Source organism: Sorghum bicolor, chromosome 7 (genome assembly GCF_000003195.3).
Source record: "Sorghum bicolor cultivar BTx623 chromosome 7, Sorghum_bicolor_NCBIv3, whole genome shotgun sequence".
NCBI lineage: Eukaryota > Viridiplantae > Streptophyta > Magnoliopsida > Poales > Poaceae > Sorghum > Sorghum bicolor.
In genome coordinates this window covers 23,732,578-23,747,808 of record NC_012876.2, presented here as the reverse complement: position 1 = coordinate 23,747,808, position 15,231 = coordinate 23,732,578, and the positions used below count along the sequence as shown (strand labels likewise).

The 15,231-nt window shown below is 48.9% G+C and overlaps 1 protein-coding gene across 1 annotated transcript; it reads right to left on the bottom strand.

Moving 5' to 3' along the window:
* LOC8067984 (pentatricopeptide repeat-containing protein At1g80880, mitochondrial) lies at positions 218 to 8,663 on the bottom strand. The gene is made up of 2 exons (XM_002444122.2): positions 8,053 to 8,663; positions 218 to 1,540 (listed from the first exon to the last, which is right to left on the bottom strand). Exons 1-2 carry the CDS (start codon positions 8,586 to 8,588, stop codon positions 514 to 516), a joined length of 1,563 nt encoding a protein of 520 aa, XP_002444167.1. The 5' UTR covers positions 8,589 to 8,663; the 3' UTR covers positions 218 to 513.

Below are 15,231 nucleotides of genomic sequence, written 5' to 3'. Positions count from 1 at the left end.
TTTGACCTTGTACTCATCTTGATACAGCTGGTTTTAGAAAATTGATAACAATATTGTTCATGTAAGCGAGAGCAAATTTCTCAAAAAGAAGGAAAAAAGAGACTGTCAACCATTCTAATGACTGTCGAACCAAGTTTTCCATCAAAACTCTTCCTTATTAGATCCCAATTGTTAGACAAATTTACCAACTGAAACTACGGGCCGGCTAGATATGAAATATTTAGTCCTGGAAGGACAATCAAGATTAACACATTTTTACCAAAACATGCACTCCAATGGCCCATGACCATTATATCACACAACTGAGTTCAACTATTTCAGAAAAAACAGGCTACAGCCATGTTTATTATCCTTTTACAATTAGATTCACACAGATTTTCTTCTTTTGCCGTTGGTCAGGGTTCACAAACAGGTTAACTAAATGTACCTCACATTGTGGTCCATATTCAACTTTGTTGAAATAGTCCTCATATCACAAAGGCACTAGAAGCAGATTTTTAACCACATTTGTTATTACATTCTTGACCGCTTCGCAAAATGTTTGCCACGCTGGGGAATGATATTGTATTTGCCTGCTCCTCTCCAGTGGTCTCTGTTGTTCAACAAAAAGGTTTTAAATTCCTTATCAAGTTGTGTATCAGAGGCAAAACCTTTTTCCTTCATTTCGTCATAGTACTCTAAAGCTCTTGGTATACATCCATGCTTTACTAAACCTTCGACCACTGTCATATAGTGTGAACGGACAGGGCTGATCTTGTATTTTCTCATTTCATTCCACACTCTTAGAGCATTCCCAGACTCATTCAGCAAGAAAAATTTATCAAAAAGCATGAGAAATGTATCACTCTTAGGACCACAACCATCCTCCTTCATTTTCTGCAGGAGCTTCAGTGATTCGTCAATGCCTTCTTGCTTCAAAAATGCATGGTAAGTCGAAATGGTAGGAACAATGCCCTTAAGTATCATGCTTTCCATCACCACTCGCGCTTCATCAAGCTTACAACTTTCACAGAGTGGAACTATCATACTGTTATATGTTTCAACATCTGGCTGGAGGCCTTCATCTGTAAGTTTGCTGAATATATTATGCGCATCCTTCACACAATTTTCTCTTGTCAGAACATAGACAAGTGAATTGTAAACACCAATACCAGGAATCCATCCCCTCTTTTTCATCTCATCATAAACCCTTAGAGTATCAAAAAGGCTTCCTACTTTTGAGAAACAACTGATCATGAGAGTATAGGACATGCCATCAGGAGTAATGCAGTGATTTGACATTTCTCTCCAAACTCTCTTTGCTTCAGCCAAATCAGTGATTACATTACACCAACCATCTAGAATTATGTTGAAACCTTCTGCACTAAGTGGGAAGAATTTCTTTCTCAGAAGAAGCAACTCCTCAGCATCCTCTATGTTTTTGCTTTTGCAAAGAGCACGAAGAAGGGAGTAGAATACACTTTGATCTGATTCAACTTTAAACTTCTCCATGACATCAAATGTTTTCACTGCTTTATTTACTTCATTGGCAGCTGCATACCTGAAATTTCATATCCATATAATGAAAAGACCATGACGGGAAAAAAGAACTCTCAAAAGTTCAAAAGTACATTGGAAGTTCAATTACAGAATTATGAGTGCTAAAGACGAGCAACACAATGCTTAATAAACTAGGATGCTAAGGTAAACCCCAATAATTGACCCAGAAAGTTATACTATTCTTCCTGGCCTTGTTTAGTTGGTGAACGAAAATTTTTTGGGTATCACATTAGAAACTTTGAAGGATATTAGAAGGGATGTTCGGATACTAATAAAAAAACTAATTACATAACTCGACTGGAAATTGCGAGACGAATTTATTAAGCCTAATTAGTCAATCATTAACATATATAGGTTACTATAGCTGTTATGGTGGGCAAAACCTATCAGCGCCAGCGTCAGCAAGGGAGTTGAGCTCTAGCGCCTGGGACTAGTAATGGATAGTTTGTTAGAGTTTGAGATAAGTAAGATTAGATAGAGTTTGGAAAGATTTGGTAGAGTTTGTTAGCCAGGGAGTTAGAGTCCAAGTTTGTTAAAGGAGTCAGAGTTTGTTACCTAGATTGTAAAACGACTATAAGAGTCCGGTCAAGTTAATGAAACAGGCTAAGCCTGGGATTGTGTCTAAGACACCCTTGGGCGCCCGGCGTCTCCTTCCCTGTCTTCCTGCCCGTGTTCCCAATCTGCTCACGACGGCACCACGCCGCCGCCAACGCTCTCGTGCCCAGCTCCTCCACTCTCCTCCCTACAACCTCTGCAGCAAAGCCCAACGTTGTAACTACGTGGTATCAGACTCCATGGCAACGACCGGAGATTCTTCCGCACCGATCGCGTCGTCGACCGGCGGTTCACAGCCGCTTGGCACCACCACCAGCGCGCTCCTCCCCGCCACCGGCGTGCTCCTCCCGCCTACCCAGCCGCCTACGCTCGCCTCCATCGCCGACTCGCTCGCTCGGCTCACCTCCGCGTTCAACGGCATGCAGCTTCAAATGTCCACCATGAACCATCAGCTATCTGTCCAGGGCGCCCACCTGACGGCCATGGATGGCCAGCAGGGGTACCCGCAGTTCGGGCTGCCTGGCTTCGGGGGCGTTCCCCACCTGCCCGCGACTTTGGCACCGGTGATCACGAAGGTCTCAACGACCGCGGAGGACTCCTCTGCTTCGGCCTTCCCATCACTACCGCTGTCGTCGACAGTTCCGCAGGGGCAGCATTCCGCACTGGCACCACCACCCATGGGAGTTCCAATCACACACATCCGCTTTCCGCACTCTCCGTCACCGATCCCGACGGTTGGCTCGGTTACGCAGAGTCTGTCGCAGCCGGCCTCTGCCCACATGGCGCCGCCTCAGCCAGCGTGGGAATCCGTCGTCGGGCCCAAGTATCACAAAATCTCCTTCGAAACGTACGACGGCAAGGAAGACCTGCTGGGTTGGCTCAACAATTGTGAGCAATTCTTCCGAGGCCAACTCACGCGCGAGGTGGTCAAAGTCTGGATGGCTTCCTACCATCTCAAGGGGGTAGCTAAGTAGTGGTACCTCGTCTTGGAGACCGACATCGGCCGACCCTCATGGCCGGACTTTCGTCGCTACTGCCAGCAGCGTTTCGGGCCCGCCATCAGCACCAATCACCTGGCGGACCTGGCTCGGCTGCCGTTCGGGTCCGTGGACGCATATATGGAGGCGTTCTAGGCTCGGGATGCACACGCAGGCGATCTCTCCTCGCTGCAGCGCGGGTGGGCTGCCGGAGTACATCCGCGTCAACGTCGAGCTCTAGGACCCTCAAGACCTACAACATGCTATGCGCCTAGCATGGGCATACGAGCGCCGAACGCGGCCCTGCTTCCTGCCTTGCCGGGGCCCCAACGCCCGACACGACACCCTCCAACAGCCTTGTCAGCGCCCTCAGCAACTAGTGGCTCCTCGTCATCTACACCGGTGCCTCCGACATCTGCCGCTCGACCCTTCAAGCGCCTCACACCCGAGGAGATGGCGGAACAACGCAAGCTTGGCCTCTGCTACAACTGCGATGAGCAGTTCGTTCGCGGGCACAAATGCACCTGCCTATTCTATCTGGAGGTGCCCGATTATATCGTTGAGGAGCCCGACGAGCCGGACGACGACCCCCCAACCAAGCAACCTTCGTTCGATCCAGAGAAGCCGATGATCTCCATGTCCGCGGTGACGAGCATTCGGGCATGCGACACCATGCAACTGCGTGTCACGATCGGTGCCCATGACTTCACGGCACTACTTGACTCGGGGTCGACGCACAACTTCATCAATCCCGACGTTGCTAGCCGCGTAGGCCTTCAGTTCACCGACAACAATGGCGCCCATGTCATTGTCGCGAACGGTGACCGCGTCACGTGCCAGGGCCTCGCCCGCGGCGTTCCGCTCCTCATCGGCAACGAACACTTCACGGTGGACTATTTCTCCATCCTGTTTGCGCCCTAAGACATGGTCCTAGGCCTCACGTGGCTGCGCGTCTTGGGGCCCATTCTTTCGGACTTCGCGACGCTTTGTATGGCCTTCACTCTCCAGGGCCGCCATGTGGTGTGGACAGGTGTGGGCGCGCCAGGCACAACACCATCTGCGTCCCTGTCTACGGCCAACCTCTACACCGACAAGGGGGCTGAACACGCCCTCTTAGAGCAGCTCCTGGATACTTACCAGGACGTGTCCGCCGAGCCCAAGGGGCTCCCCCCGGCCAGAGCCTGCAATCATCGGATTCACCTGAAGCCCGGCACGGAACCCATGGCGGTGCAACCATACCGTTACCCACAGCTGCAAAAAGACGAGCTGGAGCGGCAATGTGAGGTGATGCTCCAGCACGGACTCATCCAGTACAGTACCTCGCCCTTCTCCACTCCGGTCCTGCAGGTCAAAAAACAAGATGGGACTTGGCGCTTTTGTGTCGACTACAGGGCTCTCAACTGGGCAACGGTCAAGGACAAGTTACCAATTCCAGTTGTCAAGGAACTCCTAGACGAGCTGCACAGCGCAAATTTCTTCACCAAGTTGGACTTGCGCTTGGGATATCACCAGGTTCGCGTGTACCCTGCAGATGTCCACAAGACGGCGTTTTGCACGCATCATGACCACTTCGAGTTCTTGGTCATGCCCTTCGGCTTGTCCAACACGCCGTCATCATTCCATACGCTTATGAACTCCGTTCTCAAGCCGTTCCTTCGCCGCTGCGTGCTTGTATTCTTCGACGACATCCTCATCTACAGCTCCTCATGGACAGAGCATTTGCAACACCTGTGCGCCGTCCTGGTCACCCTTCGTGCTCATCGCCTCCACCTCAAGCGGTCCAAGTGCTCCTTCGCCACTACGACTGTCCACTACCTCGGCCACGTCATCACAGCAGAGGGAGTGGCCATGGACACCACCATGGTGGCGGCAGTGCAGTCGTGGCCACGTCCGCACGCAGCGTGCGTCCTCCGCTGTTTCCTCGGGCTGGCAGGCTATTACCGGCGCTTCATCAAGGACTATGGCGTCATTGCAGCGCAATTGACGTAGTTGCTCTACAAGGACGTATTCCAGTGGTCAGAGGCGACGGACATGGCTTTCTCTGCCCTCAAGGCTGCCCTCACTTCAGCGCCAGTTCTACACCTGCCTGACTTCACCGCCACTTTCATCGTCGACTACGACGCGTTGGGATCAGGCTTCGGGGCAGTGCTCCATCAAGATGGCGCGCCGATTGCCTTCTTTAGCCGACCGTTCGCTGCTCGTCATCTCAAGGTGGCGGCCTACGAGCGTAAGCTTATCGGCCTCATGCAGGAGGTGGCATTGGAGGCCCTATCTGTGGGGGCGGGCGTTTGTTGTCCGGACAGATCATTATGCCCTCAAGTTTATGCTGGACCAGCGGCTATCTACGATTCCTCAACATCATTGGATTAGCAAACTATTTGGGTATGATTTCAGGGTCGAGTTTCGCCTGAGCCGATCCAACATCGTCGTCGATGCTCTCCACGCGGGACGGCGAGGAGCGCTGCTGGCTGCGATCGCAGACCCGGTGGCAGCCTATTACGCGGCCTTCTCGGACCCTACCTTTCGGCTCTTCGATGAGCTGCGCCGGGAGGTGGAGGCCGATGCTGCCCTCTGTGCCCGACGCGACGCGGTGGCGTCCCAGGCGCATGGAGAGGCCTGGACTGTCCGGGAGGGGCTCATGTCTACAATGGGCGTGTCTTCGTTCCCACCTCATCAGCGCTGCTCGAAGACGTTCTCCAGCTCGCACACACGGGGAGGCCATGAGGGCATTCAGAAGACCTTGCTCCGGCTTCGCACGGAGTTTTTCGTCGAACATCACCGCCGCGTCGTCGAGACTACGTGCAGTCTTGCGCGGTGTGCCAACGGAACAAAACTGAGACACTCCATCCTGCCGGTCAGCTGCAACCTCTGTCGGTGCCCTCACGCATTTGGGCGGACATCTCCCTGGATTTCATCGAAGCCCTACGAAAGGTACATGGCAAAAGTGTTTTGCTCACCGTGGTTGACAGGTTTCCAAGTTTGCCCACTTCATCCCTTTGGGTCACCCCTACACGGCTTCTTCGGTGGTGCGCGCCTTCTTCCAGGAGATCGTGCGTCTCCATGGCATTTCGGAGTCCATTGTCAGTGATCATGACCCAGTGTTTACCAGCCACGTGTGGTGGGATTTGTTTCGACACGCGGGGGTGCAATTGCGCATGAGCACCGCTTTCCACCCTCAAATGGATGGGCAGACAGAGGCTGTGAACAAGACGATCACCATGTACCTCCGTTGTTTGACTGGTGACTGTCCCCGTGATTGGCTCAAGTGGTTGCCATAGGCTGAAATCTGCTACAACTCGCGTATCACACGGCGCTGCAGACATCGCCGTTCCAAGTGGTTTATGGTCGGCCACCACCGGACTTGCTGCCTTACACCTCAGGGCACACCCGCACTGAGGTGGTTGACGCTCTTCTGACCAGCCGCGACGAGTTCTTGGAAGAGGTCCGCGGTCGGCTTCTCCAAGCGCAGCAATACGCACGACGCTTCTACGATGCTCATCACCGTGCCCTGGAGTTCGCTGTTGGAGACTTGTCCTGCTGCGTTTGCTCGACCACCATACGCAGTCCCTGGTTCCTGGCGGACACAGCAAGTTGGGGCCCAAGTATGCTGGCCCTTTCTAAGTGCTTGAACGCATTGGTGAGAATGCCTACCGTCTGCAACTGCCGAAAGACGCCCGTATTCATGATGTCTTCAATGTCGGGGTGCTGAAACCGTTTCGGGGCACACCGCCGACGTCACAGCCAGGTTTGCCTCCGCTTCATTGCAAGCCTCTCCTTCATCCAGAAAGGGTGCTGCGCTCCGAGCTTCCTCGTGGTGTTTGGCATGTTCTTGTGGAATGGGCAGGTCTGCCAGCGTCGGATGCTACCTGGGAGCCCGTTCCGGTTTTCAGAGAAGCCTACCCCTCCTTCCACCTCGCGGACGAGCTGTTTCTTGAGGGGGGGAGAGATGTTATGTTGGGCAAAACCTATCAGCGCTGGCGTCAGCAAGGGGATTGAGCTCTGGCGCCTGGGGCTAGTATTGGATAGTTTGTTAGAGTTTGAGATAAGTAAGATTAGATAGAGTTTGGAAATATTTGGTAGAGTTTGGTAACCAGGGAGTTAGATTCCAAAGTTTGTTAAAGGACTCAGAGTTTGTTACCTAGATTGTAAAAGGACTATAAGAGTCCGGTCAAGTTAATGAAACAGGCTTAGCCTGGGACTGTGTCTAAGACACCCTTGGGCGCCCGGCGTCTCCTTCCCTGTCTTCATGCCCGCGTTCCCGATCTGCTCGCGACGGCACCACGCCGCCGCCAATGCTCTCGCGCCCAGCTCCTCCACTCTCCTCCCTACAACCTCCGCAGGAAACCCCAACGTTGTAACAATAGCACTTAAGGCTAATCATGGATTAACTAGACTTAAAAGATTCGTTTCCTGACTTCCAATCAAACCGTGTAATTATTTTATCTTTTTATCTATATTTAATACTTCATGCATGTGTGCAAACATTCGAAGGGATAGTTGAAAACTTTTTGGGTAGGAAACTAAACAAGGCCCTACTATAATCTGCGCAGAGTCAACATCCTGAGAACAGGACCAAAAAGCTGCATGTTCTGTTATCTTCTAATGTAGGAGCACATCGATCACATTTTTTAAGTTTTACAATGAATGCCTATAGCTCAACAATTCACCTTGAATTTATGATCACAATGAAAACATGCAACTGCATCAGTGAATTAAGTAAATAACAAAAAATGTTCGCTGGAACAGTGTGCCCACCGAAGATTAATATTTTAAATTAAACCCTGAGCATAAATTTCTGCTGATGCTTCTAATCTAAAATAATAATGTATTCAAGATTTTTTAACGACTCAACTGAAAGCTTGTTTAGAGAACTGAATCACCGGTTATAATTCATAAATAAGAGGAAACTAGCTCAACATTCGACTTTATAACTTTCTTTCTGCAATAAAAAGGATGACAGAATTCGTGCACGAGATCGCACCTCTCCATCAGGATAACCATGGCGCGGCCAGTGAGCACACCGCGGTTCCGCATCCGCCGCACGACCGCCCACGCGAGGTCGAACCGCCGCGCCTTACCCGCGGCCCACACGGCCAGGTGCCAGGCGTCGGCCGGCGGCGGTAGACCCGCCCCATCGGCCCCATCCACGGCGCTGCACTCGTCTCCGTACCGGAGCGCTAGCGCGGCAGTGTCCGGGTCGCGGCGAAGCTCCCAGAGCGCGCGGACTAGGAGAGCGGGGGAGGCCGGCGACGGGCCCGGGGATAAGGAAAGGAGGAGGGAGAGGGCCTCCTTCGGGGATGAGGTGCTGGAGGCCGCGCTAGAGAGGCGGTGGAGGAAGCAGACGAGCTCACCGTCGTCATTGTCGAGGGCGGAGGGGATGGGGTGGTCGGGGTCTGGTTCGAAGTCGCTCTGGTCGGAGGGACAGTGGGAGGTGGAGAGGCGAAGGAAACGGGACAAGAGGGTTTGGCCGAGGCGGGAGAGGTGAGGGCGGAGGACGGCGGCGAGCGGCGGCGCCATGCCAGGAGATGCGAATGTTGTTGGGCTTGGGAGAGTGCATCGATCAGAACAAAGCCAGTGGCACGCAGCCCATCCTGTCCGTTCGTTTATCTCTGCTCCACCGGACCACCAGTTTTCTCTAGGCCTTGTTTAGTTCCAAATAAATTTTGCAAAATTTTTCAGATTTTTCATCACATCGAATTTTTAGACGCATGTATGGAGTATCAAATATAAACGAAAATAAAAACCAATTGCACAGTTTGGTCAAAATTGACGAGACGAATCTTTTAAGCCTAGTTGGTCCATGATTGGATAATATTTGTCAAATACAAACGAAAGTACTACAGTGTCGATTTTGCAAAAAAATTTAGAACTAAACAAGGCCATAATCCCACCATCCCAAAATATGCAAACGTTGCTTCTTAAGAAACTTTAGATTTAACTAGTCTCTATCTCTACAACTAAAAGATGTATAGAACTATCGTCCACCCAGCAGACGAAATTACTAGGCTTCATGGTTCACCCGGTAGAATCTTTTAATTCAGATTTTGTCCTACCCGCACAGTCTGCTCCTGCACGCCGCACAATCTGCTCCTGCATGCCGCACAGTCCTCCAATCATGCTCCCGTTCAGCTCGCTTTCCCCGGTGCACGCACAGCATGCTCCTTCAATCAGTCCTCCCTCGTTAGCCATGGAGCCTGCCTCGTTACCTGTCCACCACGCTCAGCTTCTGGTCAATGATCCACATGCTATGGATGACATCTTGCATCCAATCAGGTTGTTCGCTCTCTTCTCTACGAGCAACTCAGAACTGATTTTGGTTTTGACTATTGTAGCATTTTCTTTTATATTTGATAAATTTTATCCAATTATAGACTAACTAGATTCAAAAGATTTGTCTCGTAAATTACAGACAAACTATGTAATTATATTTTATTTTTATTTATATTTAATGCTTCATGCATGCGTCCAAAGATTTAATCTGACGAGAAATCTTAAAATTTTTTGGAAAATTTTGGGAACTGAACAAGGCCTCATTACGATGCACAGGCCCCCTCACTGGCCTTGTTTTGTTCGTGAAAAAATTTTAGATTTCGCTACTGTAGCACTTTTATTTTTATTTAACAATTATTGTCCAGTCATAGGTTAGGCTCAAAAGATTTGTCTCGTAAATTTTAATAAACTGTGTAATTAGTAATCTGTTTTATCTACATTTAATGCTTCATGCATGAGCCGTAAGATTTGATGTGACAGAGAATCTTGAAAATTTTTGACAACTAAACAAGACCGGCCTTGTTTAGTTTCTAAAATTTTTCAAGATTCTCTATCACATCAAATCTTGCGACACATGCATGGTTCATTAAGTATACGTGAAAACAAAAAATAATTGCATAGTTTATCTGTAAATCGCGAGACGAATCTTTTAAATCCTACCTCCTAAGTTCTTTCAGTCCCCACGACTCGAGCGTCGGTGCCCAGTGGCGGTTGCGGCACGCATCCCCACGATGAAGACGGTGTGGTATCCCGGCGGCGCAGGCGGCACGACATCCCATTGGCGAAGTGTTCCCATGGCGGAGGCATACTCCCAGCGACACAGCTGGTCCCTACGCGTCGCGGCATCCCGGCGGTAAAAGTGGTGTGGCATCCCTACAGTGAAGGCAGCGCAGCATCCCGGCGACGGAGGCGGCGCAACATCCTAGTGGGGAAACGTTCCGACGGCGGAGGCAGCGTGACTCCCAGCGACAAAGCCGGTCCGTGCACACACTGTTTCTTCGTTTTCCTTTCTTTGATTGTTCTGATTACAGCAGATATCAATCATCCAATATGCAAATCTTAATATGCCCATAAAATCATAAATCAAATGATGAAAAATATGGAATTGAGCAACAAAGCATGTTCTACACTTAATATTCTTACATTGTCCTGCTAAAAATCGTAAAACAAAACAACGTTCTTTCCAAGCATGTTGTTTAGAAACCAACACTAATTAATTATGTACTCTTAGGTACGGATGCCGTACCTTTAGGATTGCATGCGCCATCTAAAACTGGTGCATAACATGAGGGCAAAGAGCGACCCATAGTTTGCAAAATACCTGCTGCGCATCGGTGGAGGTTCTGAGGAGGCGAATGGCGATGGTGAAATCTGTCTTCCTCATAATATATGCATAGCGCACACCGGGAAGATAGTGACCTTGATACTCTAATTGATTGCATATTCCTAACCTCAATACAAATATGTTAAGCAAAGATTATATCACCTCTCATGCAATATTATCAACACGGAATGACTGTGTATATATGATTAATATGAAGATGATTAGTCGTTTCCATGGGAATGAGATGGTATACCATAGCTTTTGACTCTATGATGGATGATCCGCACAACTACTATCCTAAGGAATTTCTTAACACTTTGACACCTATTGGTCTACCGTCACACGTGTTAAAGCTAAAGATTGGCTGCCCAGTCATATTGCTGAGGAACATTGACCCCGCCAATGAACTTTGTAAAAGTACCAGGCTTATCAGATGTATAGAACAATCGTCCACCCAGCAGACGAAACTACTAGGCTCCATGGTTCACCCGGTAGAATCTTTTAATTCAGATTTTGTCCCACCCGCACAGTCTGCTCCTGCACGCCGCACAGTCTGCTCTTGCATGCCGCACAGTCCTCCAATCATGCTCCCGTTCAGCTCGCTTTCCCCGGCGCACGCACAGCATGCTCCTTCAATCAGTCCTCCCTCGTTAGCCATGTAGCCTGCCTCGATACCTGTCCACCACGCTCAGCTTCCGGTCAATGATCCACATGCCATGGATGACATCTTGCATCCAATCAGGTTGTTCGCTCTCTTCTCCAGGCGCAACTCAGGACTGGTTTTGGTTTTGACTATTGTAGCATTTTCGTTTATATTTGACAAATTTTATCCAATCATAAACTAACTAGGTTCAAAAGATTTGTCTCGTAAATTACAGACAAACTATGTAATTAGATTTCATTTTTATCTATATTTAATGCTTCATGCATGCGTCCAAAGATTCAATGTGACGAGGAATTGTAAGAGCATCTAGGTCCCTAGTGATTTCGGTGATTAATGACATTGTTGATTACTATGAATAACGTGTGTTTTGCAGAGGCAAAGTCATAGGTAAGGTCATGGTAATAGGTACTCGATGGACAGGGACGTACATGCCTACTTAATAGTAGAAATCGTTTCGGTTTTCAAAGGATGGATGGACATCGTCAAGACTAGGCTAGGTCTAAGTGCCATGAAGAAGGGCACTTAGAGTAGTTTAGGACTTTGTTTTCCTTTGACCGTACTATTAAGAGGGGCTTTGATCTAGTAGCTTGACTTAGGCAAGGCTTTAGGTTTAGGTGTGGTGCACACTTGGTAAACCTAGCACTAGGCAGCTCAGAGATAGTCCTTAGATCGAGAGGAACCAACTTCGTTTTGGAGCGATCGTGTTTCGACGAAGTTAGGGTGTCCAAGGGGGCACCGGACGCTGCACCGAACGCTCTGTGAGTGCGTCCGGTGAGGTCCTTACCGTTGGCTCAGTGCGGTGCTTAGGGTTAGGCACCGGACGCTGGCACCGGACTCACCGGGCAGCGTCCGGTCCCATACCTAGGGAGGTTGTAAACCTGCTCCGAGCACCGGACGCTAGCACCGGACGCACCGGGTAGCGTCCTGTCCCATGCGCAGGGAGCATGTAAAACTCCCCGGAGCACCGGACGGTGCACCGGACGCTGAGTGTTAGCGTCCGGTGACCTGTCAGACGCAAGTACAGTTAGCCGTTATGGAACACCGGACGCTCGGTGCAGTGCGTCCGGTGCAACATAAAGAGCGTCCGGTGACCCCGTTTTCAGTGGAAAACGGTTGGCTGACCTTTGGACTTCGTGGATAGTGTTTATACTCCTCCACCTCATCCATGAGAGGCCTCTTGCCCATTTGAACATCTGAGAAACTTGTTGTGGAGCAAGAGAGTAGCAAGATCCTAGAGAGGATTGAGATTTGAGTAATTTCTTGAGAGAATCCTTCTCTAGTGAATTCCAAGAGTCAAGTGTGCATCCACCACTCTCTAGAGCCTTGTTTGGGTCAAGTGAGAGTTCTTTGCTTGTTACTCTTGGTGATCGCCATCACCTAGACGGTTCGGTGGTGATTGGAGGCACGAAGACCGCCCGGAGTTCTTGTGGGTGGCTCGTGTCAAGCTTGTGAGCGGTTTTGGGCGATTCATCACGACGGAGTGTGGAAGAATCAGCCCGTAGAGAGCACTTGGTCCTTGCGCGGACCAAGAGGGAGCAAGACCCTTGCGCGGGTGCTCCAACGAGGACTAGTGGGGAGTGGCGACTCTCCAATACCTCGGCAAAACATCGCCGAGCACTTTCTTCCACTACTCCTTTACATTCTAGCATTTACTTTGTGCTTTTACATTCTTATAATTGCCTTGCTAGAATAGGATTGGAACTAGGTTTCAAAACTTTTATCTGGTAGCTCTCTAGGACACACTAGGCACAAGGGGTTGAATTGGAGCTTATAGGTTGCTTAAATTTTTAGAGAAGCCCAATTCACCCCCCCCTCTTGGGCATCTTGATCCTTTCAATTGGTATCGGAGCCTAGTGCTCATTATTTTGGCTTCACCGCCTAGAGAAAGATGTCTAACGGGGATGGACCGCCACCCATGTTCGATGGGGATGACTTCCCATATTGGAAAATACGTATGGAGTCATACCTTGAGGCATGCGATGTAAAGTGCCTAAAAGCCGCGACCGAAGGGTTTACCCCTCCGGCAAAAGACACCACTCTTACTCCACAAGAGCAAGAAAACGAGAAGTGGAATGCGAAGGCCAAAAACCACATCTTTAGAGGCCTTTGCAAAGAGGTGTTCAACCGCGTTAGGAGCCACAAAACCACCAATGCTCTTTGGAAGGAACTTTGTGCGCTCCATGAGGGATCAAAGAGTGAACGCGAGGAACGCTATCACTTAGTGATGAACAAGCTTAATACATTTGAGATGCTTCCAAAAGAAAATGCTAATGAAATGTATTCTCGCTTGAATGTCATTGTAGAGGAGCTAAATGGACTTGGGCTCACTCAAATGAGTGCGGCGGATGTAGCAAGGAAGATACTATGTGTGCTTCCCATTGAGAAATATGGGCACATAGTAACGGTGCTTCATCAAGGCGATCTTTCCACCGCTACACCAACCGCCATATTGGGGAAGATCAATGCTCACGAGATGTACATGCACATGAACCCCCAAAATGGTTCCTCATCGGCCAAGAAGGAGAAGAAGGACTTGGCCCTCAAAGCTTCTCACAAGGGCAAGGCCAAGAAGATTGAAGTTGAGTCATCAACTTCAAGTGATGATGATGCATCTATTGCCCTCATGGTGAGAAGAACCACAATAATGTTGAAGAAGCTCAACAATAATGGAGTCAACTTTGACTCCAAGAAGAAGAAGTTCTTCACAAGTAGCAAGAGAAAGCCCATCTCCGAGATGGATTGCTACAATTGTGGTGAGCTTGGCCATCTTGCTCACCAATGTCCAAAGCCCAAGAAGGACAAATACAAGAAGAAGAATAAAGAGCAAGATGACTCAAGTGATGATGACAAGAATGAGAAGAAGCAATACAAGAAGAAAGGTGGCAAGAAGAAGGAGCACTACAAGAAGAAGAATGGCAAGGCTTACATTGTCGGTGATTAGCTCACCGACATTGAAAGCTCAAGTGGTGACTCCTCCGGCAATGAGAGTGATGATGAGAAGGTTGCCGCCATTGCCATCGATGCTCCCTCACCATCATCTTCACCACCATCTACATCCTCTACACACCTATGCCTTATGGCTAAGGGTGACCGGAAGGTACAAAGTGAGGATGAAAGTAGTGAAAGTGATAGTGTACGAATCACCTTCTTATGATGAACTTGTAAAATTGCTTAACAAGTACACTAAAGTCATAAGAAAGTCTAGAAGTGAAAATGAAAAACTTGAACTTGAAAATGAAACACTTCTAGCAAAGCTTAAGTCTAGTGATGAGCTTAGAGACAAAATGAGATCATGACCACTAAACTCAAGGAGCTCAAACTCTCTTTGAAAGAGCTCAAAGAAAAACATGATAAACTTGAGAGTGTTCATGATGAGCTTATCACTAGATATAGAGCAATGAAAGAAGAGTTGACAACTCTAAAAGCAAACTATGACAATCTTGAGATTGCTTATGAACTTGCAATTGATGAAACACATGTTGCTACTAACAATGTTGCTAAGCTTGATGTAGCCACATCTTGTGATGACTTACTTGTGGAGAGCACAAGCAAATGTGTTGATTGCAAGGGCAAGAAAGTGGTAGTGGTCGAGAGCTATGAGGACACTATCAAGCTCAAGGATGAGATTGTCATGCTCAAGAAAGAGTTGCAAGAACAAGCCAAGCACAAGACCATTGTGATTGAGTCACTTGATCAAGACAAAAAGCTTGCTTATGAGAACAAGTTACTCAAGGAAGAAAATCAATATCTCAAGCTTGGTTTGATGTATGACAAGCAAGAAGAGGATGAGACATTCATCTTGGATGAGTTAGCTAGCAACAATGACCCAATCATCAAGAAGCTAACTCAAGAGAACAACAAGCTCAAGAAAGAGAAGGAACACCTAACCATGGGGTTAGCAA

What these genes read in the sequence shown, in the direction of transcription:
- LOC8067984 (XM_002444122.2), bottom strand. Translation starts at nt 8,588, where the DNA reads ATGGCGCCGCCGCTCGCCGCCGTCCTCCGCCCTCACCTCTCCCGCCTC. An exon ending in ATGGTTATCCTGATGGAGAG is followed by an intron (nt 1,541 to 8,052) that starts GTGCGATCTCGT and finishes ATGAAATTTCAG; the next exon opens with GTATGCAGCTGCCAATGAAG.